The sequence below is a fragment of the Argiope bruennichi genome, chromosome 9 (assembly GCF_947563725.1).
Source record: "Argiope bruennichi chromosome 9, qqArgBrue1.1, whole genome shotgun sequence".
In the NCBI taxonomy this organism is placed as follows: Eukaryota; Metazoa; Arthropoda; class Arachnida; order Araneae; family Araneidae; genus Argiope; species Argiope bruennichi.
Window position 1 is genome coordinate 59,945,803 of NC_079159.1, and position 18,851 is coordinate 59,964,653.

The 18,851-nt window shown below is 28.6% G+C and overlaps 1 protein-coding gene across 1 annotated transcript in view; it reads right to left on the reverse strand.

Moving 5' to 3' along the window:
* Window positions 1-18,851, reverse strand: part of LOC129984218 (U8-agatoxin-Ao1a-like) — a 69,160-nt gene that overhangs the window by 15,028 nt on the left and 35,281 nt on the right. The window contains exon 2 of the mRNA XM_056094044.1: window positions 1,308-1,408. Within this exon, the coding sequence (XP_055950019.1) occupies window positions 1,308-1,389 (82 nt within the window). The 5' untranslated portion in view covers window positions 1,390-1,408. The remainder of the gene's footprint in view (window positions 1-1,307; window positions 1,409-18,851) is intronic.

Here is an 18,851-nt window from a genome sequence, read left to right on the forward strand (position 1 = left end):
TTTAAAACCAAACGACTTTTTATTATCAATATATTTATATTTTTTATTTTCATTTTTACAATTTTTTGAGCATTCTGTAAAAAAATATCTCTCTGTATTATATTGAATAAGGATATATATTCTGCTACTGTAAGCTGTATAAAAAGTTGAAAAAACTAATTTTGCGTATTTCATTTAAGTAGAAATATAATTATTAAACTTGCTAAATCTGCAGAAGATATAAAGATAAAAGTTTCTAGGCTTTTAAGTTTTAAATTGAAATTCTTGTAGTAATTTTATCGCTCAATTAGTTGTTGAATTCGTTTCATTTAAATCAGTTTTTAACATCTGCAATGCAAAAACAGAGAAAAAAACTTCCTTCTTAAAGGTTTTTTTTTATTATATAAGAAAATGTTATTATTTTCACTATTTTATCCTTAAATGCTTAACAAAAGTTTTCAATGACATTCTTTATGCATGTTGCTTTAACTCGATTTTTTTTCCACATTGTGGTTGTAAAGAACAATGGGTGAGGAACTCAGCAATTTTAAATTTGAACTTGCTTTAAAAAAAAAGTGTTCCTAAAAAGCTGAGGCTTTTGTTAAACTTATTTGCTTTAAAAGATTCAAAGAGACTTTTTTATTAAATGATTATCTAACATGTTTTTAAAAGATGCCTGTTGGCTTGTATATGAAAGTGCCAAATACTACTTTCAGTGAAAAAAAAGTTCTAGTATTCTGACTTCAGAATTCTTCTTAGATAATAACTTAAGATCTAGACTTTCAGTATTATATAGTTAAGTGTAAATTCTGAATTTGCTGTTGGGGATTATTTCTATTTTTCAGTTCAAAAAAAATCAGTTGGAATGTATGTCGTTGTCTCCAGAAGAAAGATGACATAGCAAAATTCTTCCTGTTGCAAAAACCCCAACTTTACAAAGAATTTCCCCTTCTGTTTTTCCCCCCATAAAGATCTGAAAATGGCTCATTCGATTTGATTATGCTACACCGAAACTGTTTCAATCACATGATTAAAAAGAAATAATTAAATGCTTAAAAACTATAGTGTATTTAGTGTATAAAACCTAAACCAAGGACCCAAACAATAAAATTAAATTCAACAATGCACCTGACACTCTTTGCTGATTTGAGAAAAGCTAATGCTGCTGTTGTCGATAAAATTATATGACTATCTCATATTTGCTAACATGGAGCAATAATTTTTTTGCTATTGAAACTACATTTTTTTATTTGCCCTTAACAGTAAAAATACATGTAATTATGATTTCCCCAATGGAGCAAGATTTCGGAAAAGAAAAAATGTCTTACCCAGGGGTGGTGGGTAGGGTACTGCAGCCATGGCCTGTACAAACAGGAGTACTGCAAGGGTAGCCAGAAGAAGGTATTTCATAGTTGAGATTTTCAGAAAACTGAAAGAAAAAGAAAACAGTGAAATTTTTAGGATTATTTTTTTCTTGTTTTGAAGTTTCTAAAAACTAATATGTGTAAATAAAATGTGTACTTATTTCGTAGCTACCAGTATTGAATCAATAAGTTGAATTTTATGTAATTGATATTCTAATGACAATGCATGACTTTTTTCAAGAAGTTTTTATATAAGCTTGTCTAATCGATATTTTAGGTTTGCAGAGCTAGAAAATTTTCATCTAAAAATTTAAAAAAAAAATCTGGAACTCTTAGTTTTTATAAAAGATTAAGCATTTTTAATGACGAAAATTTTATCACCGCGTCTTTGATTTCTTTTCCAACTGAAGTATATTTCATAAAGTTTAGATTAATTTCTTGAAATTTCAAATGCAATAATTGTTGTTTTTATTATTTCAGGGCGTTTATCGTCGTGCTCGTACGTCATATGTGTATTTAACTGTGTATCTATGATTTATATATGTTTATCTATGATTTATATGTTGAAATTAAATTATCTAAAAATAATTGCATGATAAAATTGCAATGATACAATAATTGCATGATACTTTTTATTAACGCATTGCCATCACGCTCACAAAAATTAAAATGAAAAGACTAAGTTGACTCTCTCAACAAACTAAACTTAGTTAAAACGTATTTTTTGTACTGTGTCTGTATGTAATAAAATAAATATGAAAGGGAACATTTACAAAAAAAAAAAAAAAAAAAATGTTTCCGTGACTTTTAAAATTTTTATCTTTATTTTTTATCTTTATTCTTATCAATAATTCTGAGTTATTTAAGACAAATACAGTATTGTAATATAAAATATATATAGGATATCTACTCTAGTTGAGGCTCAATAGTTTATTTCTAAACCGTTGCTTATAAGTACATATATTTAATAAGAAAAATGGTAAGCGAATAAGTGCACGAAGTAAATTATATAATTAATTAGAGTCAATAAAGGTTCTGATGAATTACGAATTTTAAAATTTTTATACGAACCTTCGGTCACATGAGATTTATTTAATAAATTATTCTTGAGACACTAATGAAAAAGTTTCCCTGTCTTGCACCAAAAGCTGATTTGAGTTATTAAACTCAAAATGTCATTATTTTATAAAAATGCGTGGTTTTATATAACTCCATTGACCTCACGAGAAAAATACATCTATCAGCGCATGGAGACTCTCAAGGTTGATTTGCTTAAAATAATGAAATAGTTTATTGTCCCAAAATAATAATTTTTGAAACTTCATAACTTGGTCAGATTTCTTCTAAGAAGATCAAAACGTATTTCAATTTAAAAGTTGTAGTGCTAAGAATATTTTATTGAATATGATCCACAGAATTTACGTACTGTATAAAATTTAGACTTCATAACTTTTAAGAAATAGATTTATTGCCTGAAATAGAGTAAGATATTACTCTACGGTGTAGCACATAAGACTTCAATACTAAAAAATTAGTTCACAAAATTTGAAGCTTAAAAATATTTTCTTTAGGTTCAAGTTTCATTAAATATTTAATTGAGAATTTCAACAACTATGAATTCTAGCGAACCATCTGGTCATCAAATATATGCTTGTATATATGCAAATATATAAAACAAAATGCTTAAGGGGTTAAACAATCCCAATTTTCATTCAAATTTGCATCTTTTTAAACAAACTGACTGGAAATTTTATTTTCATAAATTAATTAACTATGCCATCAAAATTCCCTAATTATAATATGAGTAATATGATTTTAATAATTATTTCTTTATATTCTTCATTTTTTTGGCAACTCTTCAGAAATTATATAAATTGAATCGATAGGAATTTTTGGCTGAAAGCATATCTAAGAATAAGTTTTTTCTATCAATAATTTTCAGCTCCCTAATAAAAAAATAATAAAAAAACTGTTTAATAATTAAGAGTGTAAAAATCTTTCTAAGTATTCAACAAGTGATACATTAAGGTCTTTTAAATGAGTTGCTATATTAACCCGGTTTATTTTAACAAGTCCATTTTAAAACACATCAGAACACTCAAAGGACGTGAAGATGAAGCCCTTTACTGTGCCGTCTAACTAATATTCCTTTAAAGTCAAAGATCTCTCTCTCTCTCTTGGGCGGAAGAGCCCACTCAAACTTTCAGAATGTTTCCGAATATTATCTAGTTGCATACTTAAAATTCTTTTGAAAGCCATTTCTCTTGTTAAGTTCAAACTCGTTGTCACAGAGAGCGCCTTTTCAAAATTCGGTTCACAGTAAAGGAAGTGAAAAAGAACTCTTCAGAGTTCCGTAAGAATTTAACTAATGATGCAGAAATTCATATTGTTTTAAAAACATAATTCTAGTTTCGCAATAAAGTTTGTTGGAGGAGAGAGATGAATTCATTGCTGACACAAAAGTTTTAAATATACTAGTTTACTTATTGGAGAAGAGCAAAATTTTTTATTTATGGTTATTTGAAGTTAATATGACAGTTAATTTTGACATTGTAAATAAGTTATTCAATTTTGTAAATAGTCTTAAAATGAAGTATTTTATTCTTTTAGTGAAGTACAATTTATGGATAACACACTATTTTAGGAATACGCAGCTAATAGTTAAAGATGCAATAAGAGAGACATTTATTTTGCATGCATAAGTATTAATGGAATCTTCTATAATTTATACTTTAAGTTATAGTTTTTATTTAATTCTAATTAAATAAAAATGATGATTTTCAATATTGTTCAAAAGCATTACTAAAACATTAGTCGTTGCTATTTATTTAACAAAATTTTTGAATTTCTAGAAGATACTACATAGGCAAAAATCATTGCAACAACACGTGATACAAAATAAATCATTAGTTGCCATATAATTTATATATTTTTATTTTTCCTATCACTTAAGTAGAAAAGAAATTAAAATCTCTTATTTTTTTTTTAATTTGAAATAATTCATCAGTTATATATAACTTCCTATTTTTATATCTATTTTTCTAATATTTTTATGAAATTCAAATACTTTAAATCCATATGCTTGAAAGTGTAAGTTAAATACTTCGAATTCATATTCTTGAATATATAAGTTAAATACTTCATATCCATATGCAGGAAAACATAAGTCAAATATTGTATTCTATTTCCCCAACAATTCATGCCGATTAACGCATGCGTGATGGTGTAAGATCACATACAACCGATCAAAAATATAACTAAGGTCATTTTGTTGATTTTAACACATTAAGTCAAATTGGATCGAATGGAATTGTTGACATTTAACAGCGCAAAAGCAATTTTGTTAATATTGTGCCAAACATATTTAAAAAAATTAAAACTTCAAAATATGTAACAGCTGTATAAAAATATACGAGAAAAGATACTGATATACAAATAATATTTAAATATATAATAAATTGATATAAAATTAATAAAGATTCACACTACCTTTTTCAATATTTTCTGTTAGTCACGTGATTTGTTTCACTTGATGCCAGTTATCTAATATTTTATCCTTATTTTTGTTGCGAATTATGCCTAACTTAATTAAAGAGCCGTTTTTATGGTATTTATTTTAGAATGTAGTTAAAAAAAGAGTTTTCATGATAGTGTTTTTTTTTCTTGCTTTTGATGATCTCAAAAAGTTACATAGAATTTATGATGCTAATGATTGATATAATGGACTTGCAAAGAATATTCAATTTTCTTTCTTTAAACTGATTTTCATTAAGAGGCGATCAACATTTGATTTTGATCAATTAAAATTAATGCGGAAAATAATGTTTCTACATCAGATTCGAATTTTTAGATTTCAGTATATAAAATTAAAAAAGGCACCAACTTTATTTTTCGACGATTAGCAAAGATTAGCAAAAGCTGTCTTTGCTAATCGAATTTCTATTATTATTTAAAGAAAACTATTATTAACTAAAAGAAATTCTTTAAACAATTTATGCAAAGTTATATAACACTCCTTCCTCCACTTTATAGAAATATCTATTATTATTTCGCTCTAGCGTTTGAAAGAAAAAGTGCTATGATGAAGATCAAAAGTCAAAATCAACTCGGATGTGAGGCAATTGTAAACAAGAAAAAGAAAAATAAGTTGTACTCAAACGGCCCGATATGAGTTCTACTGTCTCCAAATCTAAAAATGTCTTTCTAAAAAAGTTCGAAATGAATTGTCTGAAGTGCTGGCGACAAGCAAGAGTTTCATTGAATAACACCGAAACTCATGGTCTTAAAAGTGTCCAAAAAGTTTCATCTCTTTTAAAAAAAATGTCTGCTCGTTGTCACTAAAAAAAACAAGATTTCAAACTACAAGAGCTTCGAGCTTTCGCTTTCAGAAAGCCAATCACGTTTAGGATTATTTCTTCTTTTTTAGTTTTTGCGAAGACAGATACTACTTCCCTTTTTCTGACAAGAAGCGAGAGATACTCTTGAAATTTTTCGTTTTATTTATTCCCTTCTTGCCGGTTATTTGTTCATTTCCTGGCAGAAGACAACTGACTGGAGTTTAAGCAATTTCTTTTTGGTCTTATTTTTATGGGACTTGAAGAACTGTGTTTTGTTCTTTATACTCGCTGAAATAACATATCTAGAACTTTTCATTTCAGATGCGAGTGATTTTTTATCATTTATTGAAAGAAAAGTTAACAGCTGTAAAATTATATGTAAGAAAAGTAGTTATAAGTTGGCTTAAGGACGAGTATCTTAGTCATTTTGCTTTAAAATCTTTCAGGAATCCGAAGAACTTTATTACAAAACGGAGAGTTAGATTTTAGTTTTATCAAAACTTTTAAATAAAACGTTTGGTATTTTGATGAACTTTTATTGATAAATATTAAAATGTGCATTTGTCAGTAACTGATTCCAAGTGTGTGCATGGTGAAATATGTATTTAAAATTTTGAATACATATTAACGAAGTGTTTTTATTCAGTGCACAAAAATATAATTAGAATGGCTATTAAATACTTTAAATATATAGATACAATTATATTTAAGTGGAATATAATGTTTAATGATGTAAAGGTAACATTTGGTTATCATATTTGGCTCATTATATCTGGTAAAAAAGTTAGAAATGTAAAATACTACATGTTTTGCATAAAATACGAAAAACATTAGTGATAAAGGTAAATTCCTTTAATTTGAGTATATTGCCGCATTGAAGAAAAACTGTCGAATCTCCATGGCCGAATGGTCATGGCACTGGTCTCATAATCAAGAGACCTTGAGTTCGAACCCACTAGAGACGATGGGGTTCATAGTACGTGTAAATATTTAGTTATTTGATTTTATGTTTTCCTTTATTTCATGTTACAGAAGATACTGGACATTTCTTTAGTTTACCGGACAAGTGTTCTGGACTTTTCTTACTGTCTCCAGAAAAGTATTCTGGAACTTTCCCTGCTAATATAAAAGCAGAGGATTTATGAGTCACTGTATTCTCAGTTCAGAGTTCAGTTAATAAATTGGTTTAACTCTACCTCTTGTGTGTGTCATTGAGTTCTATACTATAGTTCTACGTGACAATATTTTTTTTCGTCATTTTGAATATATAAGTGAATGCCTCAAATTTATGCCTGGAATATAGAATGAAATCAACGGGAATAGTCTCTTCGAAACTTTCTTGCTTTCTTTCTAATAAAAATACTTGTGTATTATTGACTATATATTATTGACGAACAATAGTTATGCAAGATCCTATTAGTGTGCGATGTTTGCCGTTTTTTTGGTCGATTTTTTGTTGAGATGCGGTAATGCAAGAGTATAAGAACATCTAACGTGCGATTTGGACATCGCTTTCACCACCGATTTAAAGTAAAATTCGACACAAATCTACAATTGTAATCACAAGATCACAAGCAAAATTCATTGATTTAAATTATCGGTTTATGAATTATTATATTTACATATATGCGGAAGTACAGATCGACAATCCTTTGTTAGATTTAGTTGAAAATTTGATAAAAAGTTACTTTTTAGATGCCAAACCAGTGTACTAAATTCTATCTTTCTAGGTCTTTCGGGTTATTGAGTTCACTCAAACAGCCAGACAACCAGTTTCTCTAAACAGAATTCGTTCAAAATTTTATATAAATCTAGGAATTTCTTTTTAAGTAAATGCACCAGATTTTAACCGTCTAGCTCAAAGTATTAGACAGATTGATGCAGTGTCAAAAATGTGTTTTTGGTCTGAAACATGATATTCGTTCAAATTTTTTGATGATTATAAAAATATATATACTTCGCACATCCTCTATACATCGCACATCCTCTATACTTCGCACATCCTCTATACATCGCACATCCTCTATACATCGCGCATGGGAAAGTGAAAATGAATAATGGATTTCGAATTTCGGAATAATAATAATTTCGGAACTAAATAAATTATATTATTTGGTAAAACCATTTTAAGGGATGGCAATAATTATTGATTAAAATTGCGTTCTGTAAAAGATGTATTTGCATTCTGTATTAGATGCCTTTTTTTTCTCGACTACCAATACCGTTTGCAAACTCCACCCCTTCATTGATTTGTATATATCATTTCAGAACAAAAACGTTCTGAGATTTGCGTGCCTGGTAGCATAGAATCTCGAATTTTCACGTTATTACTCAATGAACAAAAAAGCAACGCTCAGTCAAAATTCCAATTACCAGACACAAGGTCATCCCCTTCCTCGTACGAGATGTGAATCAAATTGAAGCTTAGGTGCTATGCAACAAGAGGTCGACCTATTCAAATCGATCATCGCATGCATGGAATTTAAAAACAGTCATTCTGAATGAGAAACTATGACGTCAGAGAAACATTTGAATGTCGAAGTTGAAGTGCGTACATAAAACGAAGAAAAACGATGCAACAACAATCTGATAAAGTGATAAATCCTTAAATAAGGATCTGTGTTGTTTCTTTAACCCTTCGCATGATAATGGAAATTTCCATCATAACATTTAGTGAACAAAAAATTGCACTCAAAAAAGGTGTACTGTAAGTTGTTGTTGCTGGCAACCTTTTTCACGACTATTGCGTAATAAAAAACGTAACTGTAAAAAAAAAAAAAAAAAAAAAAAAATCAAATGCCACAATTATCGTAGCGGGTTTGAACTTGTCATTCCGCTGCTTTTTGTGGTTAGAAGAAACGTGCGATTTTTTAAATATTTTTTTATATCTAATCTGAGATTTTTTTGCTAATAAAAGCCATAATTAGTTGAGAAATTTAGACGAGAGGGACATTGGAGATTTTGTACTGAGATTAACATGTAAATTTGCAGGATGATGGAAATTTCCATCATACTGTTTTTTAATTACTTTACATTATATATTTATACTAGGATTTTTAAAACATTTTTCCTTTAATCTAGAGATTGAAATTTATTACCCTGATTTATTTCACACAAAAAAGAAAAAAAAATCATGCAAAGAAGGGTTAAGTATCTTAATTTCTCATTTAATCTTTAAAGAAATATGAACATTTTTTCCCAATAGCATGGAAATTTAAGAGCTGATGGACATGTTCAACTCATTAAGAGGCTAATAATAATTTTACGATGGAGACTTTTGGACACTTGGTAGAATAAGTTTTCCAGTCGGAATTCTACAGGATAACTCATCTCTTCTCCTATGGATATAGAGATTGAAAATGTCAAAATTATTGCAAGCGGCGAGTTCTTTAGAATTCAATTAAAGATTTCTTTTGAATTTTGGACAAAATCCCTCTATAGAAATACAATTTCTTCGTTTGTAGGAAAACCACATCCGTATGATCACGGATACTCAAAGGTTTGAAGGAGATTTCAACTTCTACTCCGAGATATCGTAGTATGAAAATATTTTAAACCTGATTTGTTGATCTTTATTTACTTTTTAAAATTTGCTTTTAATTACATAGTAGCTGTAACGCACACAGAAAAATTGTCGCCTCAAACGCTTGAATTTATTCAGTAATGGAATTGTTGCTCTAAAATACAGGGTAATTCAAAATGAATATAGCGATTACAAACGGCTGTAACTATTTAAATGAAAAGAAGTTATTGATAAAATTAACCCATAATGTGAACGGAGCTTCGAAAATTTGTATATATACGTCATAGATGTTCTATGTGACTTCTCTTAATCACACGGGCAATATCTAGACGGTAGTCCATTTCACGCCATACATTATGAAGTATGTCTGCAGCCACAGACGCAAGCACATTACAAATGCTTATTTTTAGTTCTTATATTGTTTGAGGCATGGGAAGCACATACATCCTGTCTTTCACGTAACCCCAAAATAAAAATCGCAAGGTGTCAAATCCGGACTAGCCATTTTCAGTAATGAGATGCCCGCAATGAACAGGTTTCTTGTCGTTGCGAAGTTTCAACTCGCGCATGCGTAGGTTTCACTGCAACTGCGCCGTACGTAAAGAAATTTTGAAGTTCTGTCTATATTCTGTGTTAATCTTATCTATATATATTTTTTCATTAAATAGTTATAGCCATTTGTAATCGCTATATTCATTTTGAATTACCCTGTATATTTAAAATATTTGAAAAGCTTCTAAAAATTAGAGGAAACTTATTCTGATATAAAACTGCAATCGCTGAAAGTCCTTCAGTTTGTTCCTTTGTAAAAATTAGAGGAAACCTATGCTGATATAAAACTGCAATCGTTGAAATTCCACCAATTTGTTCCTCTATTCTTTAATTCAGTTTTAATCCTTATTTATTTCCTCAAAATGTAAAGATTCAAAGTTGAGAATGTAATTTCACTTAATAGATGAAATAATGCTTTCCTTTTTTTGATTAGGTGTCGTTTAAACAAATTCTTATCAACAAATCAGGAGTGGAAGTTCGATTTCTTTTATCGAGAAATATATGGAAAAAAATTTCACCTTTTCCGCCATTTTCATCTATAATTTTCTAAAGATGGAGTTAGCAGAATGAAAAAAGGCGGAAGAGAATGCAGATGATGATATTTTTACTGCGTAATATCATAAGCTTTAGATAAATATAGTTGAAAATCATTTTATAATCGTAACTTCTAACTTTAGCATTCCATTGACCACACACCTTTTCATTAATCTGATGTAGGAGCTTAGAGAGGCATTCTCAGATTTAGGTGCTGTCCTCGTCATTTGACCATGACGAGGATGGTACCTAAATCTGAGAATGACTCTACAAGAAAATGAAAATTATGAAATTATAAGTTCTGTCCCAAATAGTTTTTGTATAACTTCGAAATAGGACGTGAATATACTTAAGCTAAATATGATATAAATTAACCTTTAACAGTTAAACAAAAGTAACAGCTTGTTTACTTTTATTATTCGAAGAATTCCTTAATATATGGGCGTGTGTATGTGTGTGTGGGAGTCTGAAGCACGTTAATTACGTTACTGATCACACACCTTTTCATTAATCTGATGTAGAAGCTTAGAAAGGCGTACTCAGGCTCAGGCACCATCCTCGCTATTTGATCATTATTTGAAATTATGATATCTGTCCCAAATCGTTCTCTTATAACTCCAAAACTGTACGTCAATATAATTAAGCTAAGTTGATATAAATAAGCGTTAATTTCTAATTATTTCACAGTTATAAATATGAAAATTATTCCTGAAAATTCTTTATTTTGATTTACTTGGATAATTAAAAAGATAAAATGACACAAACCAAGATAATGTTTAATATTAACATAACCCACATAGAAATTTGAAATGCTTTGAAATATGAAGCCAGTTGAAACGGAGTTCACCATTATCTGAATCTGCATTGCATAGTTGACGGCCATTTCAGACTGGATAATACTTGCCGGACGTTTGAATGAAAATGCAATTTCAGAGAGCACAGGGCTCTTACAAGTACGAATGAGCCATTGTTGAGCCGGATTCTCATTTCAAGCCGGACAGTGAGTAAGCATTCCTCTCTACTCATGTTTCGATTTGGGCGACGAGGCAAATGATAATCACTAAATGGAATCCGGGCGTGTACCCGGACAACGAGGATCGCCAGGGGACAGGAATGCGTGTCCGGGTAAACAGAGCGCAATCTGTTCCTGGGAGCGCTGCCAGGAATGGGCTGATTTAATGAATGAAAAGGTCGATTATGTATCCGGCTATTCACTTGACCTATCAGATCGCCTAATCAAGGACAAGCAGAGGATAGATTACTCACGCAAGAACACGATATTATTGATGTCAAGAATTTGTATCCTTATCTTGCAATAACAGGAGGGTTCATCCTTCAGGGAACATCTTATAATGAAATATTTGATTCACTTTGAACGTAAATGCTATTTGCATTAAATTCTGAATATTATTGGGATATTTTATATTATTATCTGTTCTTTAATTATCTGTTTCTATTTTCTTATATTTGAAGTTTACTTAGAGAAAGTATTATAATTGTCAAAAATAATTCGATCTTGAAAGTTTGAGGAATCTCCACATTCAAACTTCTTTGAGTCGAAAAAATACAATTTTTGAAATTATATTTATTTTTATGTGCTCTTTCTGTCTGTATGTGAACATGATAACTGAAAAACACTTTGAGTTAGACAAGTAAAATTTGGTATGTGGTCATTACACCAATTTTGTAGATTTCTATCAAATTTTAAACAAATTCATTCATTGGAAGTATATGTTTAGGAGAAAGGTAACATTATAACTACGAAATATAAGAAGCTTGATTGATACCATTTGCCACACAATTTTAGCTTCTAAAGTGTAGATTCATTTCCGATTTTGAATCAAATCAATTGGTGGGTTGAAACTTCTGTCTGTCTGTACATTTATATGTATATAGGTCCAGTAGTTAAAAAATATAGCAATTTAGATAAATGAAATTTTTCTATGTTTTTTCATTACTAAAATTAGAGTCCTGTGACAAATTTTGGTTTTATTTGGTTGAAAACAAAAAAAAAAAAAATATACAGAATGCATATTCAGTTTTCTTCACTATATTACAAAGCGCAATACGCTCATTTAAAAGGCTCTGAAAATAAAGAGATGCATTTCTACTAATTGTAAAGATGAATGTGTTTGTGCGAACTACAGCTGCTAAATTTGGAACAAACATACTTTAGAAAATGGGAATGCGTACCTCAGAAAGAGTTTTTAAAATTATGATTAATTAAAAAATAATCGAATTTGGAACTATTTCCACGATAACTTCTGAAAATAACATTGCATAAAAATAAATTTTGTATAAAATAATTTAAAAAAATTGTCTTTTTAATTTAACGCTCGTGCAAATTTTTTAATGAATTTTGGCAATTTTTAAATTTGTTTTTGTTTAATTTTTAATAATAGAATGCGTCGTTGTCCTAAAATTGCAATAATTTCAATTTTTCACTCTCAAATATTTTAAAATCCTCTTTTATTGTTTGTAGCTAAGGAAGAAAGATTATGGTTAATACCTGTGTAGTTTACCAGACGAATAAAAAAATGAAGTTAAAATTATGCGAAATTTAGAAAATGGATGAACTGTATATTTACGCTTTTAACAGCGCTCTGATGTCATGAAAGTAGAATGATTCATCATTTTCCATTAGAATGATTCATATATACAATAAACAGATGTAAGACATTTAAAATAACATGGTCTGAATGGCTGACAATTTGGTGGAATCATGGCCATGAAGCTATACATGAATGATTTAACTGAAATTAAATTTAAACCAATATTCTTGGCGAGACATCTGATCATCAGAGGCAACTAGTTCAAATATAAATGAATCTGCGATTTTTTACTAATTCAAAAAGAGAAAGTATATGGGTGTGAATAAATTACAATCTAATCAAGTGCGGAAATATACAGGAAATGAAATGGTGGATAAATTTTATTCAGAATAATGATTTGGAAAGTCTAAAATGCTTAAACAATAACTATTTCCTTTTTGATAAACAATAAAAATTAATACTAATATGTGATATGTAGTAATATTTTCTTAAATGAGAAAGAGAATGAATACATATAGCTGATTATATTGGAACTTAGTAACTGTTGACAATAACTGTTCCATTCTTGATAAACAATAAAAATTATCATTAATAACCGAAATTATGCTGATTATATTGGAACTTATTCTTTATTTTTTCACTGAGATAATATAAATACATTTATGTACATTATAATCGGATGTTTTAAATTCATAGGAAACGAAATGGTGGAAAAATGTCTTATTCAGAATTTTGTACTAGGAGTCTTTGTTTCGAAAATCAGTAAATAACCATTACAGCATTTCTATAAATTGCAGCTAACTTCTTTAGGTAATTGCTATTTGTGAGTAGAATCTATTTCAATAAAGATTACCACACGAAGTGAAAATGCAATGGGGTTATAATTCGCCCTTTCCCGAGATGTTAGAGGAGATTAAAATTATCTTTTGCACTACATTTGCATAGTAATTAATTATCACAGGATTAAATAAGCCAGAATAATTTCACTGGGGTGGGCTTAGAAGTACAGGACATCGTATTCTCAGAAGTACCACATTAATTTCCTTTGTGAACAAATAAGTATCTAAAACTGCCTGCTTATAAATTCAAGCCATTCCTTTTAACATAAAAGTAATCTTCCAAGTATCAGAAATTGGGCTGAACTAGAAATAATAAGGTCTTACAAGGTAAAATGTATAAATAATAAAAGATTTATATCCAATTACTTTCATAACAATAAACATGATCAAATACAGCGCAATTCGTAACTAAGTGACTTACTTTATATATCTGGAAATATCTCGAATTATGGATTCAACTTCCAATTAATTTTGATCTATATATTTAAAATATTATAATTCCCAAGAAAGTTCAATCTTGTGATTCAACAATATTCCACTTTTAGATCTTCCTAAACTCGAAGGACCCATTTTTGGTATTATATGTATCTATTTATGAATATGATAAATAAAAGAAACCCAACAATTAAATTGTATAAAATTTGATGAATCATTATACCTATAAACGAAAATTTCTACCGAATTTCGTACGAAATTCAACTTTGGGAGGTTCCACTGTCGTTCGTATGCATTAGAAACGATATCTCAACAAGGGAAATATTTTAATACATGGATTTTTTAATGCTTTTTAATCAAAATAATTTATTTCCTTAATTTCACTATCAATTAGCGCCATTCACTAGGAATAAAAGTTTAACTAAATAAATTGATTTACTGATAATTAAGCTGAAGATATATAGATATTTATTATTATCGGAATCACAAAAATTTACAAAATTTCAGAATTTTTGCACATTAAGACTATTTGAAAATATGATTGCAAAATACCATCTTTACTGTCATGAAACAATCCAAGATAAATAAAAGTTGTGATAAATAAGTTTTTAGCTGAATTGCTTTTTGTATTTTGTGAAATATCTCTCACTTATAAAATAGTATAGATATCTAAATAATAGTCTTTTTGAAGAAAGTAAGGCATAATCTATAACTGGTTTTCAGAATAATATTACATCCCTTATTCTTCATTGAAAAAAAAAAATACATGTTTCTATTTCTGCAAGGGAATGCTTTTTCCAATTTTCCTATAGAAATATACGAACAAATCCCGCTGATGGCATCCAGTGCTTTCGTGCAAAACTTAAGTCCAGGTTTCACTTTTCTTTGGTTATGGAAGCAGGAAAGATATTAATAACAGAGATTAAGGAAGAAAGCCATCAAAGCAAGGGTTAAATTGATCCTCGATATATAGAACCCATTTCTGCTTTATTAAAGAGCTTATTTAAGGGAAAATATCACATTCTGCAATATTTTAATGAATTGTAATTTTTTAAGAAGCCTTGAAATTAATTCAAATATTTAAATAAAAGAAGATTCAGGAATTTGAAAGACTACGAAATAATATTATACTTCATCAGTCGTCCAATTTACTAATTTTTTTCGCCCAAAAGCAGAAATATGATTTAAAAAAATATAAAGGAGTATTAATGTATTATTTCCCTATGTATTAAAAAAATATTTGAATGGATTCAAACCTAAATTCATCGACATTTTATTCCATATTAAGTTTGATAATTAAAGGAATTAGTGATAGGTTGAATCTTTGATATTTGATCGTTGACGTGAGTTAGCTACCTTCTTTCTTCTAACCTGTCTAGCTAATATTTTCTGATTCGAATTTCGGTTAATTTCATTTGTTTCAAATTTAATTAATTAGAAAGCACCTTATTAAGATAATTTGAATTGAAAGTTAAACAAGTAAACTTTTGCATCTTTGTATCAACTGATTCAAGATGGAAGTAGAAATAGAATCAAATACGTTGTTCTAATTTATTACTTTCCATGTGCATGATACTAATTCATGCCAAAATATGGCAATAACGAATATATAAGTTTAAAGATACACGGCCAATTACCGAAATCGAGCATTTACAAATTTGACTTTCCTTAAACGAGAAAAATTATTTGAATGGCTTCAATGAAATTCTGAGAAAGAACAATTTTCGGGTAATATATTTCAAATTTATGGTAAATTCTCAATTGCATATTATAAACATTTTTTTAAATCAATTTTTATTTAATTTTACTGGCCACATATTTGTAAATATAGAATTTTACAATCGATTTTGCGCTTAATGTGGTAGAGGTTTCCAATTTTATAAAATTACATATTCTTAATTACAAAATCATGTTTTAATATTTTAAGAACTTAATTGTCACTTAATTTTTTTATAATATAAAATTTTTATTTCTTATGCGTGGCGCCATCTATTTCTGAATTTGAAAGATAATTGATTTCAAGATTACATGATATTATAATAATAAATTATAAACTAAAGATAAAATGTTTACTAATAATTAAGATGTATGAATGTATATTGCTGTTCTACAGAACAGACTGATTGACTTCAGCAACTGGATTGGGCTCAAATATATTTTGAAATGAACAACTTGGTATGATTTTTTGAAATTCCTATTAATAAAAATAAATTCGATGTTTGAGAGTTTTTTGAGATTATAAGAAAAATATTATTGCACAAAAATAATTTTTACACCATTCCAAATTAAAAAAAAAAACTATCTTTTTATTGATACCAATGTAATGATTCTGCAAACTTTTCCCCGAGTTTTGACAATTTTTAAAAATATTTTTCTGTTTAGTTTCCAACCAATTCAAATTCCTTCTATTGTTAAAACAAATATTAATTCGCTTGATATTTTTCTATTGTTGAAAATTAAGGATGAAAAATTGTGTAAAATATAATTTTTTTATAAGACGAATAAAAAAAAACCTAAAATTATAGTACTCTCAAAGTCAGAAGATAAAGGAACTGGACAATTGCATTTGGATATTGTAATGATGTCATGGGATTGGTTTCCATTAGGAAAGATCATGGACACAATAAACAGAGCATATGTAAGCTTTTAACGCAGATTTTATGTCAGACAATTTGATCGAAAAAAAAAATAGTTCAGAATTTTCTTTGATTAATAGTTGACCAGTTGGTCGCTAAAGTTAGCTATTCAATAAGATGAAAAAGAAAATATTTTTTTTGTACAGAAATAAAAGTGTATTTTTAGAAATAGCTCTTAGTAAATTTGTTTAGAATTGAAGGCATAATTTTCCTTGTCAAAATGCAAGTTTTGTGTGAAATAAATAGCCGAATTCTTGTTCAGAATTCTTCTTTGACTTTTCTAACTCATTTTTTTTTGAAATTACGATTCATTTTCAATAAAATCTTGAAATCGTAATTTATTTATGATTTACAGAAGAAATTCATATGTCAGATGTTCATATTTCAATGAAAAACTAGACTCTAGCCGTTAAAAAAATGCTCACATATTTCCAATTGCCATCTTGTTAAATACAAACAAAGAAAGAAATAATATTGACCGATACTATTTACTTTGCGTGATCGAAACAAATATTATTTCAAATTTTCCGCGAGACAGACAAAAACAAACATGTAGCCGAAACGGATTTTTTTCCAATAACATTTTTTAAAGCACGTTATTGGATGTCTGGAAATGTTCTGAAGAATTTCTATTTATTGGAAATTTCGAACAGATATGTGTTCTTATCACAAACACAACAGTGGGAGGACATCAAATACTTTTCTTCTAGGATCTATTGACATATCACGAATTTCAACAAAAATCCAATATTTCAAAATTCTTCGCCTTGTTTATTGGAAAGAAATCATGTTCTTTCGAATGAGAAACATGAAAGGGGGAAATATATTTATAAATAAAAGTAAACATTTGAATAAAACTAACTCCAACTTTTATGAAATGAAAGTCAACGAAAAGATTAAAAGGCAGGATAATCCAAAATAATTGCTTCGATTAGAATGTCTATAACTTTTTTTACTAAATAATGATACAAAGATAAGATTTTAAGAATTTAAGAAGAAAGGTAAGAATAAGAAAATTCAGAATTTTGTTTTTTGTGGGCATAAATGCAATAATTTGGATTCAATGCCATGCCAAAAGGAACATTGGAGAATCCGTTGCAGAAGTTCTGTATATTAGCAATTGAGAAATGTAAAGCTGTCGTTTCAGTACATAAGGGAAAATAATAAGGGGCAATGCCAAAAAAAAATTGGTGAATCCCTTGCAGAAGTTTTGTATATTGGCGTTTGAGAAATGTCAAATTATCGTATCAATATATAAATGATTTATTAGATAGGCAACCTATCTAATGAGGTCATAGTTAAACAAAACTCTTTCAATATGAAGAGCAATCTAAAATATAAATAATTAAAATATAAAAATTCCATACATTACATACTAAAGCAGTTCGGAATGAATGTTATAAAGATTCATAATGCTAATGAAAGCATTTAGAATCATTCTTATTAGTCATTTCTGTCATCATGTCTTCGTTCTTACGGAATCTTCACAATTTTCAATAATTGTGTCATGGATCTTTCAATTTTGAGCAACATTTTTCCCATAATAGTCAAGTTTACTTAGTGAAGATGGAAGAAAAGTTTTTAAAGTTTAAGAAAGAAGATTTTTAGTGAAAAGAAACTATTTTATTATAGGATAGATAGAAGCTGGTAATCTGGATCATCTATCTTACTACAGATGCATCGATCATCAGAGTATTAGCAGAACTTGCAGAAATAGGCTACAAAAAGCCCATGCATTTTACTGTTTTTTATAAAAAATTTAAGACGAAAGCAGAGAAGATAATATTAAAATAGGGTACTAATATAAATACTCGACGTCCCATTTCTAAAATTATCCATCAATCTTGGTTAAGTTTTCCAGATTTATACACTTATATGGATCAAGAACACATACAAATATCGTTGGCAGGTTATCAAAGCAAAATGAATATGTAAAAGAAAAAAAATGGCGGCTGACTAAAGCATTAGAGAGAGCTAAGCGTTCTTTAGAACTCAGTCCGTGAAAATCGATCCTTAATGTTAGTAAGAAGCTACAAATTATGGTATATTGTTGTTAGAAACAAGCTGATTATGAATTCATAAGTAGAGATTGAAACAGAA